Below are 21,067 nucleotides of genomic sequence, written 5' to 3'. Positions count from 1 at the left end.
AGTTGATCCTGTAGCAAAATAGCACATACTCTGAATTACTTTAATAATATATGTAAATGGACTGTATGGGACAGAATGTACAGAACACACCGATGGTTGTGAGGAAAACCCATGGCTTGGATAAAAACATTTCTTCTGTACACAGGGGATGGACCTAATAAACACCTGGGCAAACATGTAATGCAATACAATAATAATAAATAATAATACCTTTGTGCAACTTATAATGTAACATAACAGTTAGTTCTTTGTTCATTTAGTTACTTTATTTGGAGGTGGTATTGTATTGTACCTTATTTATAAAATATTGTACATATGGTGATGTTCTCCTGTCCATCCTCTGTATACTGTAAAGCAGCCATTGGAGTAACAATTTAACTGTTTTTGTCGAACCAGAAACTGTTGGAGCGGACCCGGGCTCGCAGAGAAAACCTGCAGAAGAAAATGGCGGAGAGACCAAATGCAGCAAACCGACAGATGGTCAAAAGGCCCAGAGAGCCGCTGGCTGACACCAACAGTGTGATCAGTGAGCCAGCCATTGATAAAGGTATGAATAACACGTTTGTTGGATTGCTGTCTGCTGGGACTTGTCCTGCCAGTTTGAACACTGAGCTGCAGCTCTACTCATTGCTTATGTTTCCCCGTCACTTCCTCCCAGTTCCACAGGTGTCCTCTAAGCCCTCTCCCTCCAAGCGCAGGTGCTCAGAGGAAAATGTAGCCGGCGAGGAGAACCAGGAGCCAGCGATGACACGAGCTGTGGCTCCTATGCTCTCGGATCCTCCCACAGACAGGAAACCCCCGGTGGGGCCTGCCGGCGTTCGACCTTCCTCCTCCCTGGAGAAGACTGCTAACCGGCCTGTTGTCCGGTCTCAGCCAGGGCAGCAGGCAGCTCCAGAGCCAGAGAAAATGGCTGTCACCCTTGCTCCTAATCCTCCAAGCAGCAGAGAAGTAGAGGCAGTGCCTGCCAGTTCAGCCCTGCAGAGGAACAAGGAGGAGCTGGTGGAAGACTCTGCTCCATCTGCTGCTGGCATGAAGTCTCGTCTGCAGAGGCTGGCAGAGCAGAGAAAGTATTGGGATGGCGATGGTAAGAATATTTTGTGTGCGGTTTGAGATGATCTAACTATAAATCAAGAAAAGTTAGAGAGGGAATACATCACTTTTAAAGCTGGTTCACCAGTTACTTCTGTTATTTCACTACAATACTAACTTATTTCAGTGCTGTGCTCACTCCACATAAAACACATGTAAACATTACATCATTTCCAATAAATTTCACAGGGAACAATGAGGGCAAAACAGCATCTCCGATCTGTTTTAACCATACAGTTTATTGTTTTAACAGAATATTATCTAGTCCAGCTCAGCTAAAAACAGTGAATCCATCAGCACGTTAGCGTGTTGTTCACTATCTAGTCCGTTTGTAACTGTAAGGCTGCCAACAATGTTTCAACTGACTTTAGCAGTTTAGATAACCCACTCAACTGTCCTGCTGTTACAGACGTGAACTAACCACAGACAGTTCCCTCGTCCATGGACTCACAGCAGTGCGTCGCTGCAGTTCGTGCTCTGCGGCGAATGAATATAGGGGAAACACAATGAATATTTGGTGTTATTTTTGGCATTGAAATAATATATTTTTCTGTAGAATTATAGGAAAAACACTGCTGTCCATTCCTCATGTACCTGCCCAAATCTAACATATTGCCACCTTTTCAGACACCCCTGAGGCAGTTCCAGACTGCACCCCCCTGTCCCTGTTGCAGAGACAAGCTGAGGTCACACCAGCTGCCGTCCCCACCGTTTCCTCTGGAACTCCGGTAGGGAGGAGAGGCAGACTCGCCAACCTCGCTGCCACCATCGGATCCTGGGAAGACGACCTTAGCCACGCTAATATTCCCAACGAGAATGCAAAAGAGAAGCCCGCTACAGCTGTTCCTAAGTTTGCAGTCCGAGGTGCTACTGTGGTTGCCAGCACTAAGCCAAGTGCTGCTGGCCATGTGGCGGCCAGTTCAACTGCAAGCAGCAGGTCTACACCCAGCTCTCAGGTAGATATTGTCTTCTTCTTCTTTGGCATAACCAGTTATGTCTGTCTGACTGATGTTATACGAGCTGTCTGCTTCAGTGAGTTTGGCTGCTTTTTTCATTTCATCTAATCTGCCAGATCTGAAATGAAGACCCTAAAAACAAATTAAATCCACTGATAGTGCTTAGTTACTTTGCTCACAAGATGCTGAATGACTTTGTAGTGATTACCTGCGTGATAAGAGTTGCACCAATAAGTAAATCAAGAAAAAATATGCCAAACATGACATATTATAGACCAGACAATTATTTTTGGATTAATCAAGAAACTATTCTGCAGATGAATCGATAATGAATATAATTGCAGTCCTAACTACATGTCACCGTATTAGGCCATGTAACCCCCAATTTCCACCGGATGCGTAACGGCTCCGGAACGTCGGCGGAGTCATTAGGTTTCCATTAAAGTCAATGTGTGTATTTCTACTGACTGCGGAACGGCTGCGTTCCAACTGCGTCCCAGCTCTCCGGAGCAGATACGCAGAGCTTCTATTTTTGCCCGACGCCGGAGAGCTCCGCAGCAATTCAGCACACGGCAGATAGTGCGGGATAGGAAGTCGAGCACAGAAACAAAATAAACATCCGGTTAATTTTCAAAATAAAATACACCGTGCTCACAGCGGATCATATTTCCCTGCACTACACCTTGAAAACACAGCACAGAGTTGTTTCCACTCTACTCCTCTGGATGGAAACAAACTGTTGTTGGTTTTGTGGTTCTATTCTATGTGAATTTGCGAGATCTTGTGGGTCCTCGTGACTACAGCTGTCAGTCATGGCCGCAGCCGTACCGTAACAAATCCGGACCTAGTGGGTATTGACGGACGGCGGAGCACGGAGCCGGTCCGCAGACGTTCTGCATTCAGTGGAAATCCGGAGTAAGGCGGACAGTGAGAGACAAATCATCCCCTTTATTAGTTTGACTGGTAACTGTGTTCGCACAGCGGGGTCTCGATGCAGAGGGCTCTTTGCCACAACGATAACTGACGCAACATGCCCCTGCCAGTGCAGCAGCTGGCATGTTTCTTTTTTGTTCTGCGTGTCCAGTTAGACCGGTAGATGCTAGATGGGATCCGCTAGATGTGTCAACGTCAAAGGACGTGCCTCGTGGCCCGCCTTATTCTGCCTCTGATGGCTTACCCTGGTATTCTTACCCTAACCCTAACCAATCCCCACTCCCCATGCCTAAACCTAACTACGTCAACCATTCTAGCAGATCCAATTTAGGATCTACCAGTTAAACCCCTAGACCACCAGGAAGCCTCAACCTGTGTTGTTTTTGAATATGCACAAAATTAAAGGAACTATTGTTTGTCTTTTTAGCAGGCTTTGAACTCTCCAGCAAAGCCAGGCCGAGTGTTTCAACCAAGCCCTCAGGACGCTGACATTCCTGCAGCCAGACCAGCACTTAAGCCAGTAACCAGTCCCCAGAAGAGCTCCATCCAGAAAACGGCCTTCCCCCCCAGTCCCCAGAAGAGCTCCATCCAGAAAACGACCTTCCCCTCTAGTCCCCAGAAGAGCTCCATCCAGGGAACTGCCTTCCCCTCTAGTCCCCAGAAGGCTGGCCCCTCCTCCTCAGCATCAGTGCCTCAAAGCCCCCTGAAGAGTCAGGCCCTCTCCACGGGTCTCATCCCCACCTCCAGCCCCCAGAAGCCAGAACTCCGTGCCAGGCCCACCACTGCTGGCCCCTCTGGTCCTCAGGAAATGGCCACTGCTGGAGCACCTGGTGAGTCATGTTGAACTTCATTTTGGAATTATTTTATGAAATTGAATACAGAGTGATGATCCAGTTCTTCAGTGTCAGTGAAATATTTTTAATCGTATGCAGAAGGCAGTAATATTACAGCTAGATTTGTTTAGTATGTGATGGTGCAGTTAGTCTCCTCCACATATATGAAAGAACATGGTATATTTCTTTTGCCTCCTTCCCAACAGGTGTAAAATCTTTTCTGGAGCGTTTTGGCGAGAGGTGCCAGGAGCGTACCAACCAGAGCTCCCCAGCAGGGACCCATGCCAAGACTCCCACTGTAACTCCATCAGCAGTCACACCAAACACCCGGCTGGTACAGGAGAGGCTCCGAGCTGCCCAGGCTGCAAGCACAACCACTGCTGATCTCGCCCAAAGACAGAAGCTGGTAGAGTAATGTTGGACATACTATTGTGTAGGGCTGCACAATTAATCGCAATTTTATCGAAATCGCAATATGGACTAGTGCAGTATTGAAATCGCAGGGGGCGGGGTTAAAGGCAACATGTGTCAAACCATTCTGAATGAAGTATTGTGGTGCTGCAGAGACCTCCCGGCCTACAAATCCTTTCCTACAGACTAAATTAAAAAATCTGTTTGGTACAGATCCTCGCAAAAATCACAATAAAATCATTTTGAAATGAGAATAATGATGCAAATATCATCATTCCCTCTACTATCGCGAATCATATTGCAAACACAATATCGGTCAAAATAATCGCAATTAGGTATTTTCCTTATATCGTGCAGCCCTACTATTAATATAATAATAATATTATTGTTGCAATAATTTTGTTTGATATAGCAATAGTAAAATGAGATTTAAATCAACCCCCTCATTTCAGGAGCGCGAGTCTGAGTTGGCTCAGATTCGCAGTCGCTTCCAGAAGGGGAACAATATGTGGAAAAACAAAGATGAAGCGGCAGAAACCAATAAAAACGCAGACATCAAGGTTGACCAACAAGCATTGGACACACAAATGCCAAATTTGTGTTTGACATCTCACAATACAGACATGCTTCTGTATCATATGCCAGATTATATTTAATAAAAGTGTGCTTTTTAGGAACAGCTTGACAAGCCAGTGGAGGCTGAAGTTGCCCCATGTGAGCCACAGGATGAACCCGCAGCACCCTCTACTGAGAGTACAGATACTCCCACAAAGTGCACTCCTCCAGGTATTCAACAATATTTCCTTTAGGGGTTTGGACATTTATATTTTGTTGTGTACATATGTTTAAGTGATGTGTTACTAACATTGGCAGTTATTTCATTCATTGGGCTCTCTTGACTTGAAGAAAGTTTTAGGCAGTGCCTCGTTTAGGATGGAGGGGTGTAACCATACATCGATCTGGATTGATAAACCTTATAATTATTCTTTGTATTAAAAAGAATAGTTTTTAATTTAAATGTCTGGAAGAGCTCAGTTATACAATTGTCAGATCATATTTTAGTTTTTTTTTTAAATTTTTTTTTAGGTGCTATAAATGTAACTGTGTTAAATGGCCATTAATGTTGTTGTCTCATATCAATCGCAGGCCCCTGAATTGAATCAAATCAAAATCGTATTGTGACAGACCTAAAGATATTAGCCAATATCGTATCCTTGTCCAAAGAATCTATATAATATTGTATCGTGATAAAACTCGTGATTTACACCCCTATTGGGATCCTGGTGTATGCACTGCTTCCTGATCTTAAAAGAGAGAAAAGCCTTTTATCTGGGTGTTTTGGATCTTTAATGATTTCTCCTAGCATTTTTCTTGCAGCACCCAGTCTAAATATTCTTTAGTTCCTTTCCTGCTACTTCCCCAAAGTCCCCAAAGCCCACGCTGACATTCATTGCAGCAGAATAATTCCGTTTCTGTTGGTATCGGAGGGCGATTTTGAGCCACGTGTTTGAGCTATGTTCCTGGTTACTGGTTGCACGGCGTTTGTCGTTCGACTGCTCATGACTGTTTTCCAAGATGGCGCCTGCTTGTATATGTGAACGCTACTGTCTTTATAATCTATCTTTATAATAAACTGTCTGTACACTTACAAAGTTCTCAATGCTTCGGTTTACATGTAGGGACCTTCATTATGCTACCGTGCAAGTGTGGTGATATTTTGAGCCTTGTTAGTGGTGTAGAAATAGCAATTTACCCTCTGCCCTGAAAGGTAGCGTTAGCATCTAACTACGGTTTGCGCTAGCTTGGTTCAAGCTAGAGACTCATTCAATTAACATGAAAACATGTCCCAGAGAACGTTCGACTCGGTACACATATGCTATTAACCTCCATGTTCATTTTGCGGAATTGTCCTTTAAGTAGTAGTAGAGCACATTTTGCAGCTGCGCCAGGCTGAGACATAGAGACACAGAAATAAGTTTTAAGGCAAAACTCTTTAAAGGTTAGCTAAATTGAATTTAAGGCATTATGGCATTGAATGTCACCGCCAGTTTGAGAGTTTACAAGTATTGGTAGAGGTGTTCAGTATGCACATGCCTATGTTGGCTTCAATTGTAATCGTTAGATGTACCTCCTGAGTGTGGCTAATAAGGTAAAATGTAATGTTTTCTAACATAGACTGTGTTAAATAGCAGGTCATGGGTTGATGGTCTCGCCTCCAGCCTCAACATCCAGTCCTCTGAGGGTGGTCGGCCACACTGTAGAGAAAACAAGTGATGAAACCCCAGAAGAAGAGGAGGAGGTGGTCAAAGAGAAAGAGATGAACGTGGACCAGTCCATCAACTCTGCAGTTATCAATGAGCTGTTTGATGGCGTCCTGGAGCAGAGTGATGATGATGAGGAAGATGCTTTAAATATCTCCTCCATGTCGCTCCTCACTCCACTAGCAGAGACTGTGGCTGCTGTGGTGAAAAGTCCAGAGAGAAGAATGATGGTAGGTAGAGCTGGAACAATTGCAAATGTTGCTGTACAATTAATTGTCTCAGAAATAATTGTGATTAACAATATAAATGTCTTTCATTCAAATTTAAAACATTCATTTATTTATTACTTTCTCGAACAAATAAAAGTTTTGAATGAATCCCAGGACGCATCTTTTGGTCATTGTTATGTGACCCAGATAATGTAATTACACAGGTACACAGCCTATGAGGTAAACTGCTTTATTATCATGATATTTTCCTTAAATGAACATAAAATCAACAATTACCATCAACAGTCATACCCCTCAGGACCTTAGATAATGCTAGCAATTAACTGCGGTTAAACAAAGAAATGGCGATAATGTAAAAATAAATTGCGACTAGACAACTATGTAATAATTGTTACAGGCCAAATAGTAGGTAGTACGGACACGAGGTCTGTCTACCACTTACATGTACTTACTGTGATGCATGTGTGCATTTTCTCGATGTCTTTTGTACAGACGTCGACTCCGGCCAGCTCATTCATCGTGAAGAGCAACACTCCGGATAATGTTTCCAAACCTAGCAAGTTCCAGAGAGCCAACGTGATGCGGGCGGCATCTTCAGACAGTGTTGAGGCCTTCGGCGAGGACCCCAAACTGCCATATAGGTAAGTGCTCCCAGTTTTATTATTTATTTCCTTGTATATTTTACCAGGGCCCCATTTCAGAAAGCAGGTTTAGTGAAAACTCTGAGATTGTTAACCCTGAGATGAGGGGAAACTCTGGGTTTTCTGTTTCAGAAAGAGAGGTAACTTCACCTAAGAGTCAGTTACTGTGGTAACTGAGCCTGTGAACCTAACCTGGTCAGGAGCAGGTTTTCTTCAAGTCACTTTTTTTTTTTTTTTTCACTCTCTCATTTCCTCATTCATTCATTCAGTCTGTAATCAGGCGCATTTTAGTTTATCGGCATAAATAAAAAAAAATTGTGTTGGTTTATTAACCATGTTAGGCAGACTATAAAACGTTTTCTTTCTAAAAACATGGCATTTCCTTGTGTCGACGATCCCGTTGATGAAAAAGCTGCTTTACTTCGCAGGGTGTTGTCGGGAGATGATATTGAAGACCCGAATTTTCAGATAACTTCCTATTTGAGCGGTATGGTTTGTCTTCCCAGTCTGTTATGCAGCCTAGGCTACATAACCTTATCCGTCCTCGTATCACTAATGTCACCCATCTTGGGCAAGCTCTACATCCCAGCAGATTATTTGTGTCACATAAATTTTTCTTTACAACATTGGTGATGCGGAGCATTTTAGTAAAGCCACTGTAGCGCCATCAGAAGAGTGTGACTCACTCTGAAACGTGTTTTAAATGTTTTGTAGTGTTCCCTGGACACAAACCAGTAAGAGCCTTTAAAAAGGAGTATTGCAGGTGAATGATGTAAACCCTTTGAAATAAAAGATTATGAATTATAATTCTGTTAATGATGGTGCTGCAGCCTCAGTGGGATTAGTAAGCCTAGGACTTTTTCGCCCGCAGTATTGCACCTAAATGAAATAGATTATAGGTTCAATACCATTTCACCAGTAATATTAGGCTATACTTATATATTTACTCTAGCAGCAATTTTCTCCCACACAAATTCTCTCTCTTTTGCAGCAGCCGCTGTGTTGTTGTTTTTAACTCGCTGTATGTGCGCATGAGTATTTCCGCCGACCTGTGTGTTTGTGGTTGTTACCATGGCCACATCATGCTGCCTTTTTATTGTGGTGGTGCACGCGCGTGAACCTACTCCGAGTTGATTGAACCAACTCATATCAGCTGTTCTGAAACCGAAAACTCAGGGTTTCCCTTCTCAGGGTAAATCAACTCAGACATCAGGGTTAGACTCAGAGTTTGTTAAACCTCCTTCCTGAAACGGGGCCCTGGTGTTTTATCTTTTTATTTATTTATTTGACTGTATTCAATTTTATTTCTTTGACTGTGAAGCATGTTGTGACGGTGTCTGCGAAAGGTCTTATATAAATGAACTATGGATTCAAGTCGGCTGTCCACGCTGTTGCAGTACATGTGTATCTTATATGCATCTGTTTGGTTCTGTGTGTGCTAGCATTGATGCATATAGGTCCATCAGGGTGAAAGAGACAGAGAGACCCAACATAAAACAGGTGATTGTGAGGAAAGAGGACGTTTCTCACAGAGCGGAGGAACCCAGAGGAGCAAGCCTCTTTAGCATCAAACAGAAGATGAAGGTTGGTTTGGAATTAATCATTTTTTAACTTTGATTCATGCCAGATTACAGTATGAGTGTGCCATTTTCATGTGGGAACTCTGTTATGCACTTAGGACTTGGTTTTTCTACATTTGGGGGGAAAAGCAATGGTTTCAAACAGCTTTGAGAGCAAGCTTTAAGCTTTCTGTTGTACGTTTCTGTAGATTCTGACAAATGAGCTGAACCTGCAACAGACAGTCATTCATCAGGCCAGTCAGGCACTCAACTGCTGCACTGATGAAGAGCACGGCAAAGGATCCCAGGTGGAGGCTGAGGCAGAGAGGCTGCTGCTGGTGGCAAGTGAGTTAATCCACACCATAGACGAATACTATGCATACCCATGCTAGGCGCACTTACATGTGATTTTAGAAATGATTTAGCTGTATTTATAAATTTTATTAAGACAACAACCCTGTAGCTATCCTTGAGAATGCTTTATTATATTTTTCTTTATTCAAATTCTAAAACCGTACCCATGGGGTTTATTTTGGGGTCTATACTTAACTAAAACTGTCACCAACCACACACTGCAATTTGAATGTGAAGAAAAAAATCAACATACAAGATTTGAGTCCACACAATCATGCAAAAGCGCTAATGCATTCAAGCTGCCTTTTCTAGGCTTATAGACATCTGCCTTAAATAAATAATAAAGCCATAATACAACAGCACCACTACAGCCTGTCTGTATATATTTTAAAGCCTCTATATGTAGGATTTGATGACTCCAAGGGGTAGTGTCAAAGCTTGACTTTCTGTCCTTGTGACCTTCTTAGCGGAGAGGAGGGAAGCGTTGAAGGTGGAGCTGGACCGTCTGAAAGGAGACCCAACAAGCCAGAAAAAGGCCTCTGTGGCCCCAGAACCTATGAGCATGGCGGCCTCCAAGGGCTCCGTCACCCTGCAGGAGTTGCGCCTGCCTCTCAAGGCAGACTTTGTTTGCTCCATTGCCAACAAGCCAGGTAGGCTCAAAATGTATATAACCACAGTTCAGTCATTCAAAGCAACAGCCCACTGTTGTTCAACATTATCTCCAGATCTCTGTTGTCACTAATGCTCGATATTGTACATCACCATTTCGTTCCTCTTGCTGTGTCTTTCGCCCAGTTCAGACCAAAGATTTGCGATGAGACCAGTTGAAACTTAGAACTACTTGCAACCACCGGTCTGCAACTTTTTGAAACCTGCCAGTTTACACCAACAAGACAAGACGTTGTATCATCTCCATAGTAACGACTCTTAGTACTTCCGTTCTAACTTCCGACTTTCCAACTTTTTTGTAGCTGGATGTATCATTTGTTGCAACTAAATATGAATGTGGATAACGTTAGTGATAGTGAGTAGTGCTTGCTACAGTTGCATTTCTAGCGAGGAATCAGCAGAAACGTTTTGTTTATGTGATTAACTGCTTAGTTCTAACGCTGCTCCCTCTCTTTAGTCACTCTATCTAGCTCGACCACGTAGCATGCTCGCCAGCGTTCGTTGAGCATCGGTCTACAACTCTGCCATTTTGACCAGTCGACAGTTTGTAACATAGAAATAAAATGTATTATGGATCATTTTATTTCTACAGTTTGTAACCGACTTGACCTGCAGACTTCTCTATTGGCTGTTGAAACAGGTCCCTTACGTTCTAAAACCAGCCACTGGCAACTTGACCAGCTGAGTCGCATGCGACACCATCATTTGGCCTGAGACGGGCCGGCAACGTTCTGAAACGGTTTTGTCTCGTCGCTAATCTTTGGTCTGAACTGGGCTTTAAGTGTGGGCTTTAAATAGACTGCCAGTGACATTAGTGTTAGGAATCAAAGTAAGGAAAACTACAAGCCCTTCTCCTTTCTGTCTTCAGAGTCCACCAAACATTCCTTCTTCGTAATGATTCGGGCTGGAGCAGAGAACACTGTGGCCACACCATTAGCCAGCACACACCGCGGCCTCAGTGGGGACACGCTGGCTTTCCCTACCAAGTTCACCATGTAAATCCTGCACTCCTGCTCATATTAAGGAGAACATGCATCATATTTTCTGATAATGACTTGTTGTTATTATTATTATTATTATTATTATTATTATTATTATTATTATTATTATTATTATTTGTGATTCAGACATTTTTGTTTGCAGTTGACAGATGATGTTTAGTGTGCTTGTTTGATAAAAACGTATTCAACACATTCGATTTAACCAGTCTATATTGAACAGAAATGATTTTATTACAAAAACACAGTTTGTGTTATTCAAATCAATATTTTGATCAGATTCTATACTGGTGTACTTGAATTATTATGTCAATCATGATTGTTCCTCTTCCTCACTTTCAGATCCGATGTCTCCAGTGACTTTGTAATTGATATAGAGGTCTATTGCTTGGTGAGTGTCATGGTTTACAGATGCCAAATAACGATGCTCTGACCACATGCACTGTATTTACTGCTTTAATTTGAAGTCTTACATTTTGTAACAGCAGCTGTGAGATTCTCTGACCAACTGCCATGCTTCGCTTGTTTTCAAGCCATGATGTGTCTCTCTCTCTCTCTCTCTCTCATGGGCGGGCCAAATTCTCTGGGCGGGCAAAGCAGAGAAAGGGGAGATAACCTTTTCCCTTATGATCTCATAAAGGGAAGATTCCAGATCAGCCCATCTGAGCTTTCATTTTCTCAAAGGCAGAGCAGGATACCCAGGGCTCGGTTTACACCTATCACCATTTCTAGCCACTGGGGGACCATAGGCAGGCTAGGGGAACGCATATTAATGTTAAAAAACCTCATAAAGTGACATTTTCATGCTATGGGACCTTTTTTAAAGGGGTGATGAAAGACAGAAAGAGGCGGGTCTTTGAGTACCCACATTCAATAAAATGTATTTTATTATAATTGCTGCTATTTCCCCCAGTTTATCTTTTCATGTCAGTATATTTAGATGCTTTAAGCCTTGTGAAACATTTTTTGGATAACTGATACATGTTTTAGGATTGAGCTGCTATCTAGAATTACTGGCCACTGATTCATTCCAATCTTGTGCATTAACTGATGACATCCTCAGGTGCAGAAGCGTGACGTCTGCAGTGACAAGAAGAAGAAACCCAGCAAGTCAAAGGTAACCCCCCCCCCCCCCCTTTTTTTTTTTTACCAAATGAAAAACACATTGTCAAGTCAATAATGGAGCATGCTTTAATACTTTTAAGTGTGTGTGTGTCCAGAGAATATGGAGACAGGTTCACATGGCCCAAGATTTGTGTATGTCGGTATGAACCATTTCTCCATCAGATACCCTCACATGTTGGTGGGTGTGCACTGTGTGGGCAGATGGAGAATGTCACTGTTTGTCTACACAGCATCAGGTGGTCATTTCATTTAGTGGATAAAAGCCAATTTATGCGTCTGCGTTAAATTAACGCTGTGGGTACGTACGTATGTAGGTACTTGGAGATGCGGACCGTACGCCGTAGCCTGACGTGCACCTCTCAAAAGATGTAACTACACGTCACGGCAACACAGACCGCAACAACTGTGATTGGTCCGTTTGGCCGTTGCTTGGTGGCGTTGCATTTCCCCCGACTCATTTCCTGGTTCTCGTTCTCCATAAATAACATGACATCAAGGAGAGGGTTAACTTCTCCTGCTCCAGATTTCCCACTGTGGTCAGAAAGAACAGGGGAGACACTTTGTTTCTCTCACTATGACTCTAGAGTCGGGACTCACTCTGAAGATAATCAGCGTCACTCGCTCTACCACACACTCCCCACACACACACACACACACACACACATGCACATGCCGGCCCTGCTATTCTCTTAAAGAGATCGACGCACACACCAACGCACAAGTGTATATACTTCAGACCGTAGCCTACAGCGAAAGCTCGCCGTGGAGCAGAAGCATAAATCCCGCTTAAAGAATGTTAACTGGCCGGTAGCAGACCTATCCCTCAGACACATTAAACTGTCACAACCATCTTTTCTTGGGAATCAAAAATATATTATTTGCGTTACTTTTATCTTTCTAGGCTATCACTCCAAAGAGATTCCTCGCCATCACTGTAAGTATTTCCAATTTATTTTCTGCTACCCTCAAGAATTTTATATCAGAATGTAACTCTTATCTACTTGGAATGTATTTTTTAATTTTTTTTTTGGTTTTATATCTTGTCTTGCAGAAAAGTGGCCAGACACCAGGTATGTCAAACTTTAAAATAAATCTAAAACCACTTTTCTCTGTAAAGTCAAATGTAATGGAAGCATTCCACAAAAAGTTTAAGGACATGCTTAATGTAGGCCACAAGATGTTTTTCTTTTTAAAGGGGTTGAGTACTGCACTTCAATAAAGTTGTTAGATTTACAAGAGACAGATTTAATATAATTGTTGAAACTGAAGAAGCAGATTCCTATTTTTTATTGCCTAGAATAAAGTTCCAAAACCACTTCATGTACATTTCCCATAATGCAACTGGAATACTCCTCTTGATTACACTACATCCAGCTTAAGTTGTTTAAGCCCCCCCTTTCCCCCCTCTACTTTGTCACGCATATTTTCTATTATGAATGTGTTGTCTCCAAGCCAAAGGTGATTATTATTTTCTCAGATTTGACAAAGAAGACATTATACAACTGTTTTCACTGGCTGAATATTACTCCTGAGGAAGTAAACTAATCTTGATGTGTAAAATTGGTGTGCCCCTTTAAAGGGATAGATCAGATCTTTTGAAGTGGGGTTGTATGAGCTACTTCTCCATAGTCAGTGTGTTAGCTACAGAAGATGGCGGTCGGCACGCCCCCAGTTTGGAGAAGCAGACAGGAGTACCGACACGGAAGATAAGCAGTGTACTGCTGTGGACGGGGGCAGCAGCTAAACAGGTTTCAGACACCTAAAAAGTCAGTTTCAGCTGAAGTGAAAGCAATACTGAAATATTTTCAGCGCTTCACCTTTCTGTCAGACAGTCCTTTACGACGGGGAACTGAAGCTGTTATCTCTGTTCCCTTCCTTACCACCAGACTCCTTTGGCAAAAACAGTCATTTAACCTCGCAGAACACAGGAGTTGCTGGTCTACCGCTGCCTCCATCGGTTAGTTTGTTTTAGTGTGTGACATTGGGGTTTTAAAAGGGTTAGTTTGGATGCAATGCCACTAACTACCTAACTGATGGAGGCAGTAATAAACCAGCAAGTCCTGTGTTCTGTGAGGTAAGATTACAGTTTTTTGTTTGTTTTTGTTTTTCCCCAAAAGAGTCTGGTGGCATAGATGGACATAACGGCTTTAGAAAGATGGCAAGATAAAGCAGTGAAAATATTCAAAATATAGCGTACACTTGAACAGATTTTTTTTTTGAGCCATTTAGGGTGGATTAATCCATTTAGCTACCCCCGCCCCCCCCCCCCCCCCACACACACACACACACACACACACACACACACACACAGCAGCACATTGCTTAGCTTTGGTGTCGGTACTCCTGCCTGCTTCCCCAAACTGGGGGCTGTTTCCTGTAGGTAATACACGGACTATGGAGAAGTGCCTCAACCACACTTCAAAAACAATTCAAACTATCCCTTTAAGTTTCAAATGAGGTATTCATGATGTAATTCTCTGTGTGTGTGTGTGTGTGTGTGTAGTTGTGGCCAGTCCAGGAGGCCCCAACGCTGTTCGCACCAGTAACTTCATCCTGGTCGGATCACACAAGCTCACCCTGTCCTCGATCGGGAAAAACAAGTTCCCTTTGGAGAAGGTATGGAGGCCATTAATGTCACCTCATGTCCCTGTTCCACATAGAGCTGTAACCATTACAAATGTTGCTGTACAATTAATTGTTTCACAAATACTTGCAATTCACAATGTAATTGTCTCTTTCGGTCAAATTTAAAAAATATTTATTTATTACTTTTTAAAATAATTTAAAGTTTAAAACGAAGCCCAGGTTATGTCTTTTGGTTATATATCACTGTCATGTGACCCAGATAATGTAATAACACAGGTACACAGCTGATGAAGTAAACAACGCCTCTTTATAATCATAAAACATTTTTTTCTAACTGTGTCCCCATATTTGTTGCTATGAACGTGTATAGGGTCACGTGCCAACAACTAGCATAACTTTAGCTCAACAGTCTGACCAATAATCACTTATATAATTACAATTTGGCATATCTAAACAAAATGAACAATTATCAGTCATACGCCTTAAGACCTTAGCTAATGTTAGCCATTCATTGCGGTTAAACAGAAATTGACAATTGGACAATTATGTAATATTGTTACAGGTTGTTTTTATTCTGCATTTTCAAATATATGGCTGCCCTTTGTTTGAAGGCACAGTATCCATGCTGTGTGGATGACGCCAGCAAATGGCTCACTTGGACCGTAGTCATATATCTGTGTACAGGCTTTACAGAGACTCACAGTAACCCTGTTTGGTCTCCCTGTGCACTCCTGGGCCACCTACCTTGCTTTCTTTCTTTTAGATCAAATATGACGCAAGGGAAAGAGAACTTCTCAGTGACATGTTTCATACCAAGGTTACTACTTGCCCTATTGTATGGTTTTTTTTGTTTTTTCTCTCTCTCTTTGTGTGGGAAGGAGGGTGAAGTCACTATAACAGGGTGTCTTAAAAGTATTACATGTAATATTCTAAAAAAATAAGGCCTCAAAGTATTGAATTTTGTGTGCAGTGTTACATTTTGTTCACAAAGGTCTTTTTTTCTTGTCCTTTCATGGGATCGAATAAATACGTAACGTCATATAATAATGTGTTTGTTCAGTTACATTTTACTTAAAAGAAAAAAAAAACAGAACCTAACTCCTAATAAGGGAATTTTTTATTCTATTTATTTTGTATTTTCAGTCTATAGCATAAGATTTCTTAAAGGGTAACTACCGTTTTTTTCAACCTGGACCATATGTTATGTATGTTAAGTGACTGATGGGAACAACAGTCTTTGACATTGGTCCAGTATTAAGCAAAATCGCTAAACCTGCCCAGGGACTACAGGTGGAAATTAGCAATTGTTGCTATAACCTGGCCCAAGACGTATTCTCTTGTTTAACAAGTTTAATGTTTATTGGTGCATTATCCCTGTTTTAAAAATCAATCAATCAAACCCACCAGATCCATGGAAATCAGTAATTTTAGCATCGTAAAGTACACTTCTTTCAGACAGTCGACAGAAACTAAATAAAACTATGAAACGCCGTTTTGGGTCGTCTTTCCATTTTTCCAAACATCACAACTCTAGTTTTGGTTGAAATAAACACATAGTTTACTGATTTACATGTGAAAATATGTTGGCTCGATACACGCTCAAAGTATTGCTTTTTTAAATGGAGTCTGGTTGGTTTAGCGCTATCGACTTCAGAGCTGTTTCTGGTTAAACAGAAAGGTCTCAAAGAGCTTTTAGAGAGATTTATCTCTGTAGGGATCCTTTCCATAATGTTGTCAGACACTTAGAATATTAATTAATTAATTAATAGAGTCTGTCAGCAGCAAAAACAGAACATTTAGTGAAGGTAAATACAAGCTGGACTCTTGTCCTATTAACTTATATTGTAGCTTGTGTCTCCGCTGCCGACTGCAGCGATCTCTCTTAATACTGGACCAATGTCAAAGATTGTTGTTCCCATCAGTCACTTATGGCGTTTTTCCATTACATGGTACCTGCTCGACTCGACTCGACACACTGTGCGTCCGTTTTCCATTGCAGATTTTAGTACCGCCTCAGCGTGGCTGGTCGTTATGACGTATCGATGCACACACAGCGCACAAGTATAAACATCAGGCCACTTGAGTTTGTTTTACATTTCTGTGGAGGCTCCACACAGAGCTTTCTCTGTAGCCTGTGTAGCCTATGTAAAAGTGGCCTGATGTTTATACTTGTGCGCTGGTGTGTGTGTAGTTAGGCTACAGCGAAAGCTCTGCCTGGATTGGAGCCTCCGCAAAATTGTAAACAAGCGGCGCCGCAGTAAACTACTGTGACCTAACGCGACACACACACACAGAACGTCGAAGATGTGTGTTGCCAGAAGACACATTTAGTTTCTAAAGAAGCTGGAGGCAGCAAAAAAAAAAACAGCTGGCTAAACTGTTTAAAAATAGCGGGTTTGTTCAGGACACCCCCGTCTGTCGCTTTCACGTCACCTTTTCGGCTCGCTTGGAACCTCGACTGAGGAGGTACTAAAAAAAAGTACCTGTTAGCAGGTACCAGGGACTTTTTTTCGTAATGGAAAACCAAAAAATGCGAGTAGAGTCGAGGCGAGTCGAGCAGGTACCATGTAATGGAAAAGCGCCATTAGACACAAACACATATAGTGGGAATGACAAAAATCTGAGTATTATAATAAAATGTTTTATTAAATTAAGCACTCCATACTGATTTTCAATTAAATGGTCATGACATTGGCATTACATTTCATCCTAGGCGGTATTAAAAAGGTGTTAAGTCTTTCTGGGGGTACCCTGTATAACACGGGATATTATATTAAATGCATTGTGACACTGACATTATGAGCTTAATCTGATCACAAATCTGTTCTAGTTATTTTCATGCCTCTCTATGATTGACAGGTGCTTCTAAGCAACTGTTGTTACTAGGGCTCGACGTTGGAAAATAAATCGATACCGCTTCCTAAATGATACTTTTTTAAATACCAATTTCATAAAAATCCATTTTAACAAAAAGAAATTACAACACATAGTACAGCACAAATCTTTTTATTTTTTTCAGCTCCTACTACATGAGCCGTAACGCAGAGTTTTTACTGCGACAACATATAAAGTCAGACACCCGATCACAAGCATTATTAGATCTCTGTAGAAGCATGCTGATTGGCCCACTGACGCCAATGAGATTTACTTAATTTGGTATTGAATGACGAGGCATTTTTCAATACTAAGGAGGCAATTCGGGCGGTGCCTAAAAAGGATTGAGTTCGGTACCCAGCCCTACTGTTATTAATAGACATGTTAAAAAAAATAGATATGTATATATAGTATATGTACATATGAATGGTAGGCACTTACTTGGTGACACACATGGTGTTCTTGCACTTGAATTTGGTACCCAGCCCTAGCTGTTACCATCTTAAACCTTTTATTTGTTTAACCATATCTTGTAACATGGTGAACATGATGCCCGGGCTTTTCATTAAGTGTCTGCACGTTGGATTCCAGGTGCCGTTCCTGTGCCCTCTGGAGGGCCACGTCTACCTCACCATGCAGTGTGAGGTTGGCTCAAAGGTGGAGGAGAAGGGCTTCCTGGTGAGTGCAAGTAGATTGAATCACCACTAGGCATGGGCCGGTATAAGATTCTGACACTATGATAACCTTCAGCAAAGAAATTTAAACTTTTTTTCCATTGGACACAATGTATTTTATTTTAAAACACACTGCACACTGGCAGGAAGAGGGGTTTCTAAGCTGCACTTTCTGTCCTTGAAGACTCATTAAAAACAGATCATACCTTAGGAACGGTATGATGGGAACTTTTAGCTGTTTTGAAACCGTGAGCAGTATACCTTGAGACCGGTAACCGGCCCATGCCAAATCATTAACGCGGAATTAAGCTATTCTCAGGCTGGCGTTGATTTGCTGATGCTATTTCCCAATACACATATATATGTTGTGATTATAATTCCTCTCCTCCTGAAGACGATGTTTGAAGATGTGAGTGGATTCGGAGCCTGGCACCGGAGGTGGTGTGTCCTGACGGGATACTGCATCTCCTACTGGACCTACCCAGATGATGAGAAGCGCAAGGTAACTGGGCAAAACTCTCTTTAATTTTTTTTATTGACTGGTGGTTCCTGTTTTTTGGGGGGTGTTTGTATATATTAGTTTTATTTATTTTTTTGAATTACTCAACCATGATTTTAAACGGGTAACGCTACCTCTCATGGTCATTGGCAGCAAGTTCCACAATTTAGGGCCGTAAAAACAGAATGCACCTTCACCTGTACTTTTATGGGAACATTTAAAAGAAAAACAAACAGTGGAGGACCTTAGTGACCTGGCTGGAACCTAAGTCAAATCACTTTAAAATCAATTCTAAAAGAGGCAGGTAGCCAGTGCAGGGTCTTAAGCAATGGACTGAGGCACCTGACAGTTTGTCTGTCTGTGTTAACCCCATTTTTTTTTTTATCTTTTCAGAATCCCATTGGTCGCATCAACCTGGCTAACTGCACCAGTAAGAAGGTGGAACCAGCCAACAGAGAGTTTTGTGCCAGACCCAACACATTTGAGCTGATCACAGTCCGGCCACAGAGAGAGGATGACAAAGAAACACTCGTCAGCCAGTGCAAGAACACCATGTGTGTCACCAAGTAAGTGCCTACTGTATGTATGTATGTATGTATGTGTATTCAATTCAATTTCAATTCAATTTTATTTATAGTATCAAATCATAACAAGAGTTATCTCGAGACACTTTACAGATAGAGTAGGTCTAGACCACACTCTGTAGTTTACGAAGCCCCAACTATTACAGTGGTTGCCTCAAGAGCAAGCATTAGCAGTAGCTATTGCGACAGTGGCAAGGAAAAACTCCCTTTTTTGTTAGGAAGAAACCTCGGACAGACCCAGACTCTTGGTAGGCGGTGTCTGACGGCACCAGTTGGGGGAGTGGTGAATGGTGGCAATAATAGTCATAATAAAGATAGTGAAACAGTGATCACAATGGTAGTCGTAGTAGTTCATGTCATAGTAGGGTACAGCAGGGCGTTACGGGGTGTAGTGTGGCACAGCAGCCTGGGTGGACGCGGTTGGACGCGGCAGGACGCAGTCGGACACTGCGGGGAAACGCAGAGCGTAGCAGGGTGTAGTAAGTCCATAGCGTCAGCTGCACCCAGGACCCCGGTGTAGGTGCCACCCAATTCCAAGGCGATATTCTGGGTGAAGAAGAAGCAAAGGGACTCCGGGGAGAAAACTCCCCAGAGCTAGGTTAGTAACAGGCATTTCTGGGACTAAGATGCACACAAAAGGAGACAAGTGAAAAGAGAGAAGAGGGAGCGGCTCATTGTGTCCTTGGAAGGAGCTTCCCACAGCAGTCTAGAGTTATAATAGCATAACTAAGAGAGGCAGGCTAAAGAGAGGGGCCCTGGACCGGGCTCGTACTCTCCCCTGCCGGAACGGGCTTGTACTTCCTGCCTCCCTCTACTCTACTCTACTATGCTGCAACTCCTCACTCCCTAACTATAAGCTTTATCAAAGATGATGGTTTTCAGTTTATTCTTAAATGTGGCGATGGTGTCAGCCCCCCGAACCCAAGTTGGGAGCTGGTTCCACAGGAGAGGAGCCTGATAGCTGAAGGCTCTGGCTCCCACTCTACTTTTAGAGATTCTAGGAACCACAAGTAGCTCTGAGTTCTGGGAGCGCAGTGCTCTAGTGGGACAATAAGGTACTAAGAGCTCTTCTATGTATGATGGTGCTTGACCATTTAGTGCTTTGTAGGTCAGGAGAAGGATTTTAAATTCAATCCTGGATTTTACAGGAAGCCAATGCAGAGAAGCTAATACAGGAGAAATGTGATCTCTTTTGTTAGTTCTTGTCAGAACACGTGCTGCAGCATTCTGGATCAGCTGGAGGGTCTTGAGGGACTTATTTGAGCAGCCTGACAGTAAAGAATTACAGTAGTCCAGCCGGGAAGTAACGAATGCATGGACTAGTTTTTCTGCATCGTTTTGCGAGAGGATGTTCCTGATTTTGGCAATGTTACGAAGATGGAAAAAGGCTGTTCTTGAGGTTTGTTTTAAGTGGGCGTTAAAGGATAGATCCTGGTCAAAAATGACTCCTAGATTTCTGACAGTAGTGCTGGAGGCCAGGGCAATACCATCTAGGGTAGCTATATATTTAGATAATGAAGTTCGGTGGTGCTTGGGTCCCAGCACAATAACTTCCGTTTTGTTTGAGTTTAACATCAGAAAATTGTGGGTCATCCAGGATTTTATATCTTTAATGCACGCTTGAAGTTTAGCTAACTGACCGCTTTCGTCGGGCTTAATTGACAGATATAATTGGGTGTCGTCTGCGTAACAGTGAAAGTTAATTGAGTGTTTCCTAATAATATTGCCTAGAGGAAGCATATATAAAGAGAATAGAATTGGTCCAAGCACTGAGCCTTGAGGAACGCCATG

The 21,067-nt window shown here is 42.4% G+C and overlaps 1 protein-coding gene across 7 annotated transcripts in view; it reads left to right on the top strand.

Moving 5' to 3' along the window:
- Positions 1-21,067, top strand: part of anln (anillin, actin binding protein) — a 33,628-nt gene that overhangs the window by 6,573 nt on the left and 5,988 nt on the right. Inside the window, exons 2-24 of one of the 7 annotated variants that reach the window (XM_031279301.2) lie at positions 397-547; positions 659-1,084; positions 1,717-2,045; positions 3,409-3,808; positions 4,018-4,217; positions 4,675-4,782; positions 4,897-5,008; positions 6,412-6,713; positions 7,206-7,354; positions 8,797-8,938; positions 9,123-9,258; positions 9,735-9,917; positions 10,805-10,931; positions 11,277-11,325; positions 11,998-12,051; positions 12,155-12,199; positions 12,961-12,993; positions 13,111-13,129; positions 14,563-14,675; positions 15,409-15,462; positions 18,111-18,197; positions 18,588-18,695; positions 19,086-19,258. In XM_031279301.2, the coding sequence (XP_031135161.1) occupies positions 397-547; positions 659-1,084; positions 1,717-2,045; positions 3,409-3,808; positions 4,018-4,217; positions 4,675-4,782; positions 4,897-5,008; positions 6,412-6,713; positions 7,206-7,354; positions 8,797-8,938; positions 9,123-9,258; positions 9,735-9,917; positions 10,805-10,931; positions 11,277-11,325; positions 11,998-12,051; positions 12,155-12,199; positions 12,961-12,993; positions 13,111-13,129; positions 14,563-14,675; positions 15,409-15,462; positions 18,111-18,197; positions 18,588-18,695; positions 19,086-19,258 (3,500 nt within the window). Of the gene's footprint in view, positions 1-396; positions 548-658; positions 1,085-1,716; positions 2,046-3,405; positions 3,809-4,017; positions 4,218-4,674; positions 4,783-4,896; positions 5,009-6,411; positions 6,714-7,205; positions 7,355-8,796; positions 8,939-9,122; positions 9,259-9,734; positions 9,918-10,804; positions 10,932-11,276; positions 11,326-11,997; positions 12,052-12,154; positions 12,200-12,960; positions 12,994-13,110; positions 13,130-14,562; positions 14,676-15,408; positions 15,463-18,110; positions 18,198-18,587; positions 18,696-19,085; positions 19,259-21,067 lie in introns of all 7 variants that reach the window. The other 6 variants (XM_035992870.1, XM_031279303.2, XM_031279302.2 and 3 more) reach the window with 6 other exon arrangements.

This window comes from Sander lucioperca, chromosome 16 (genome assembly GCF_008315115.2).
Source record: "Sander lucioperca isolate FBNREF2018 chromosome 16, SLUC_FBN_1.2, whole genome shotgun sequence".
NCBI classification, from domain to species: domain Eukaryota; kingdom Metazoa; phylum Chordata; class Actinopteri; order Perciformes; family Percidae; genus Sander; species Sander lucioperca.
The sequence above is the reverse complement of the archived record's forward strand: the minus strand, read 5'-3'. Positions and strand labels throughout refer to the sequence as shown.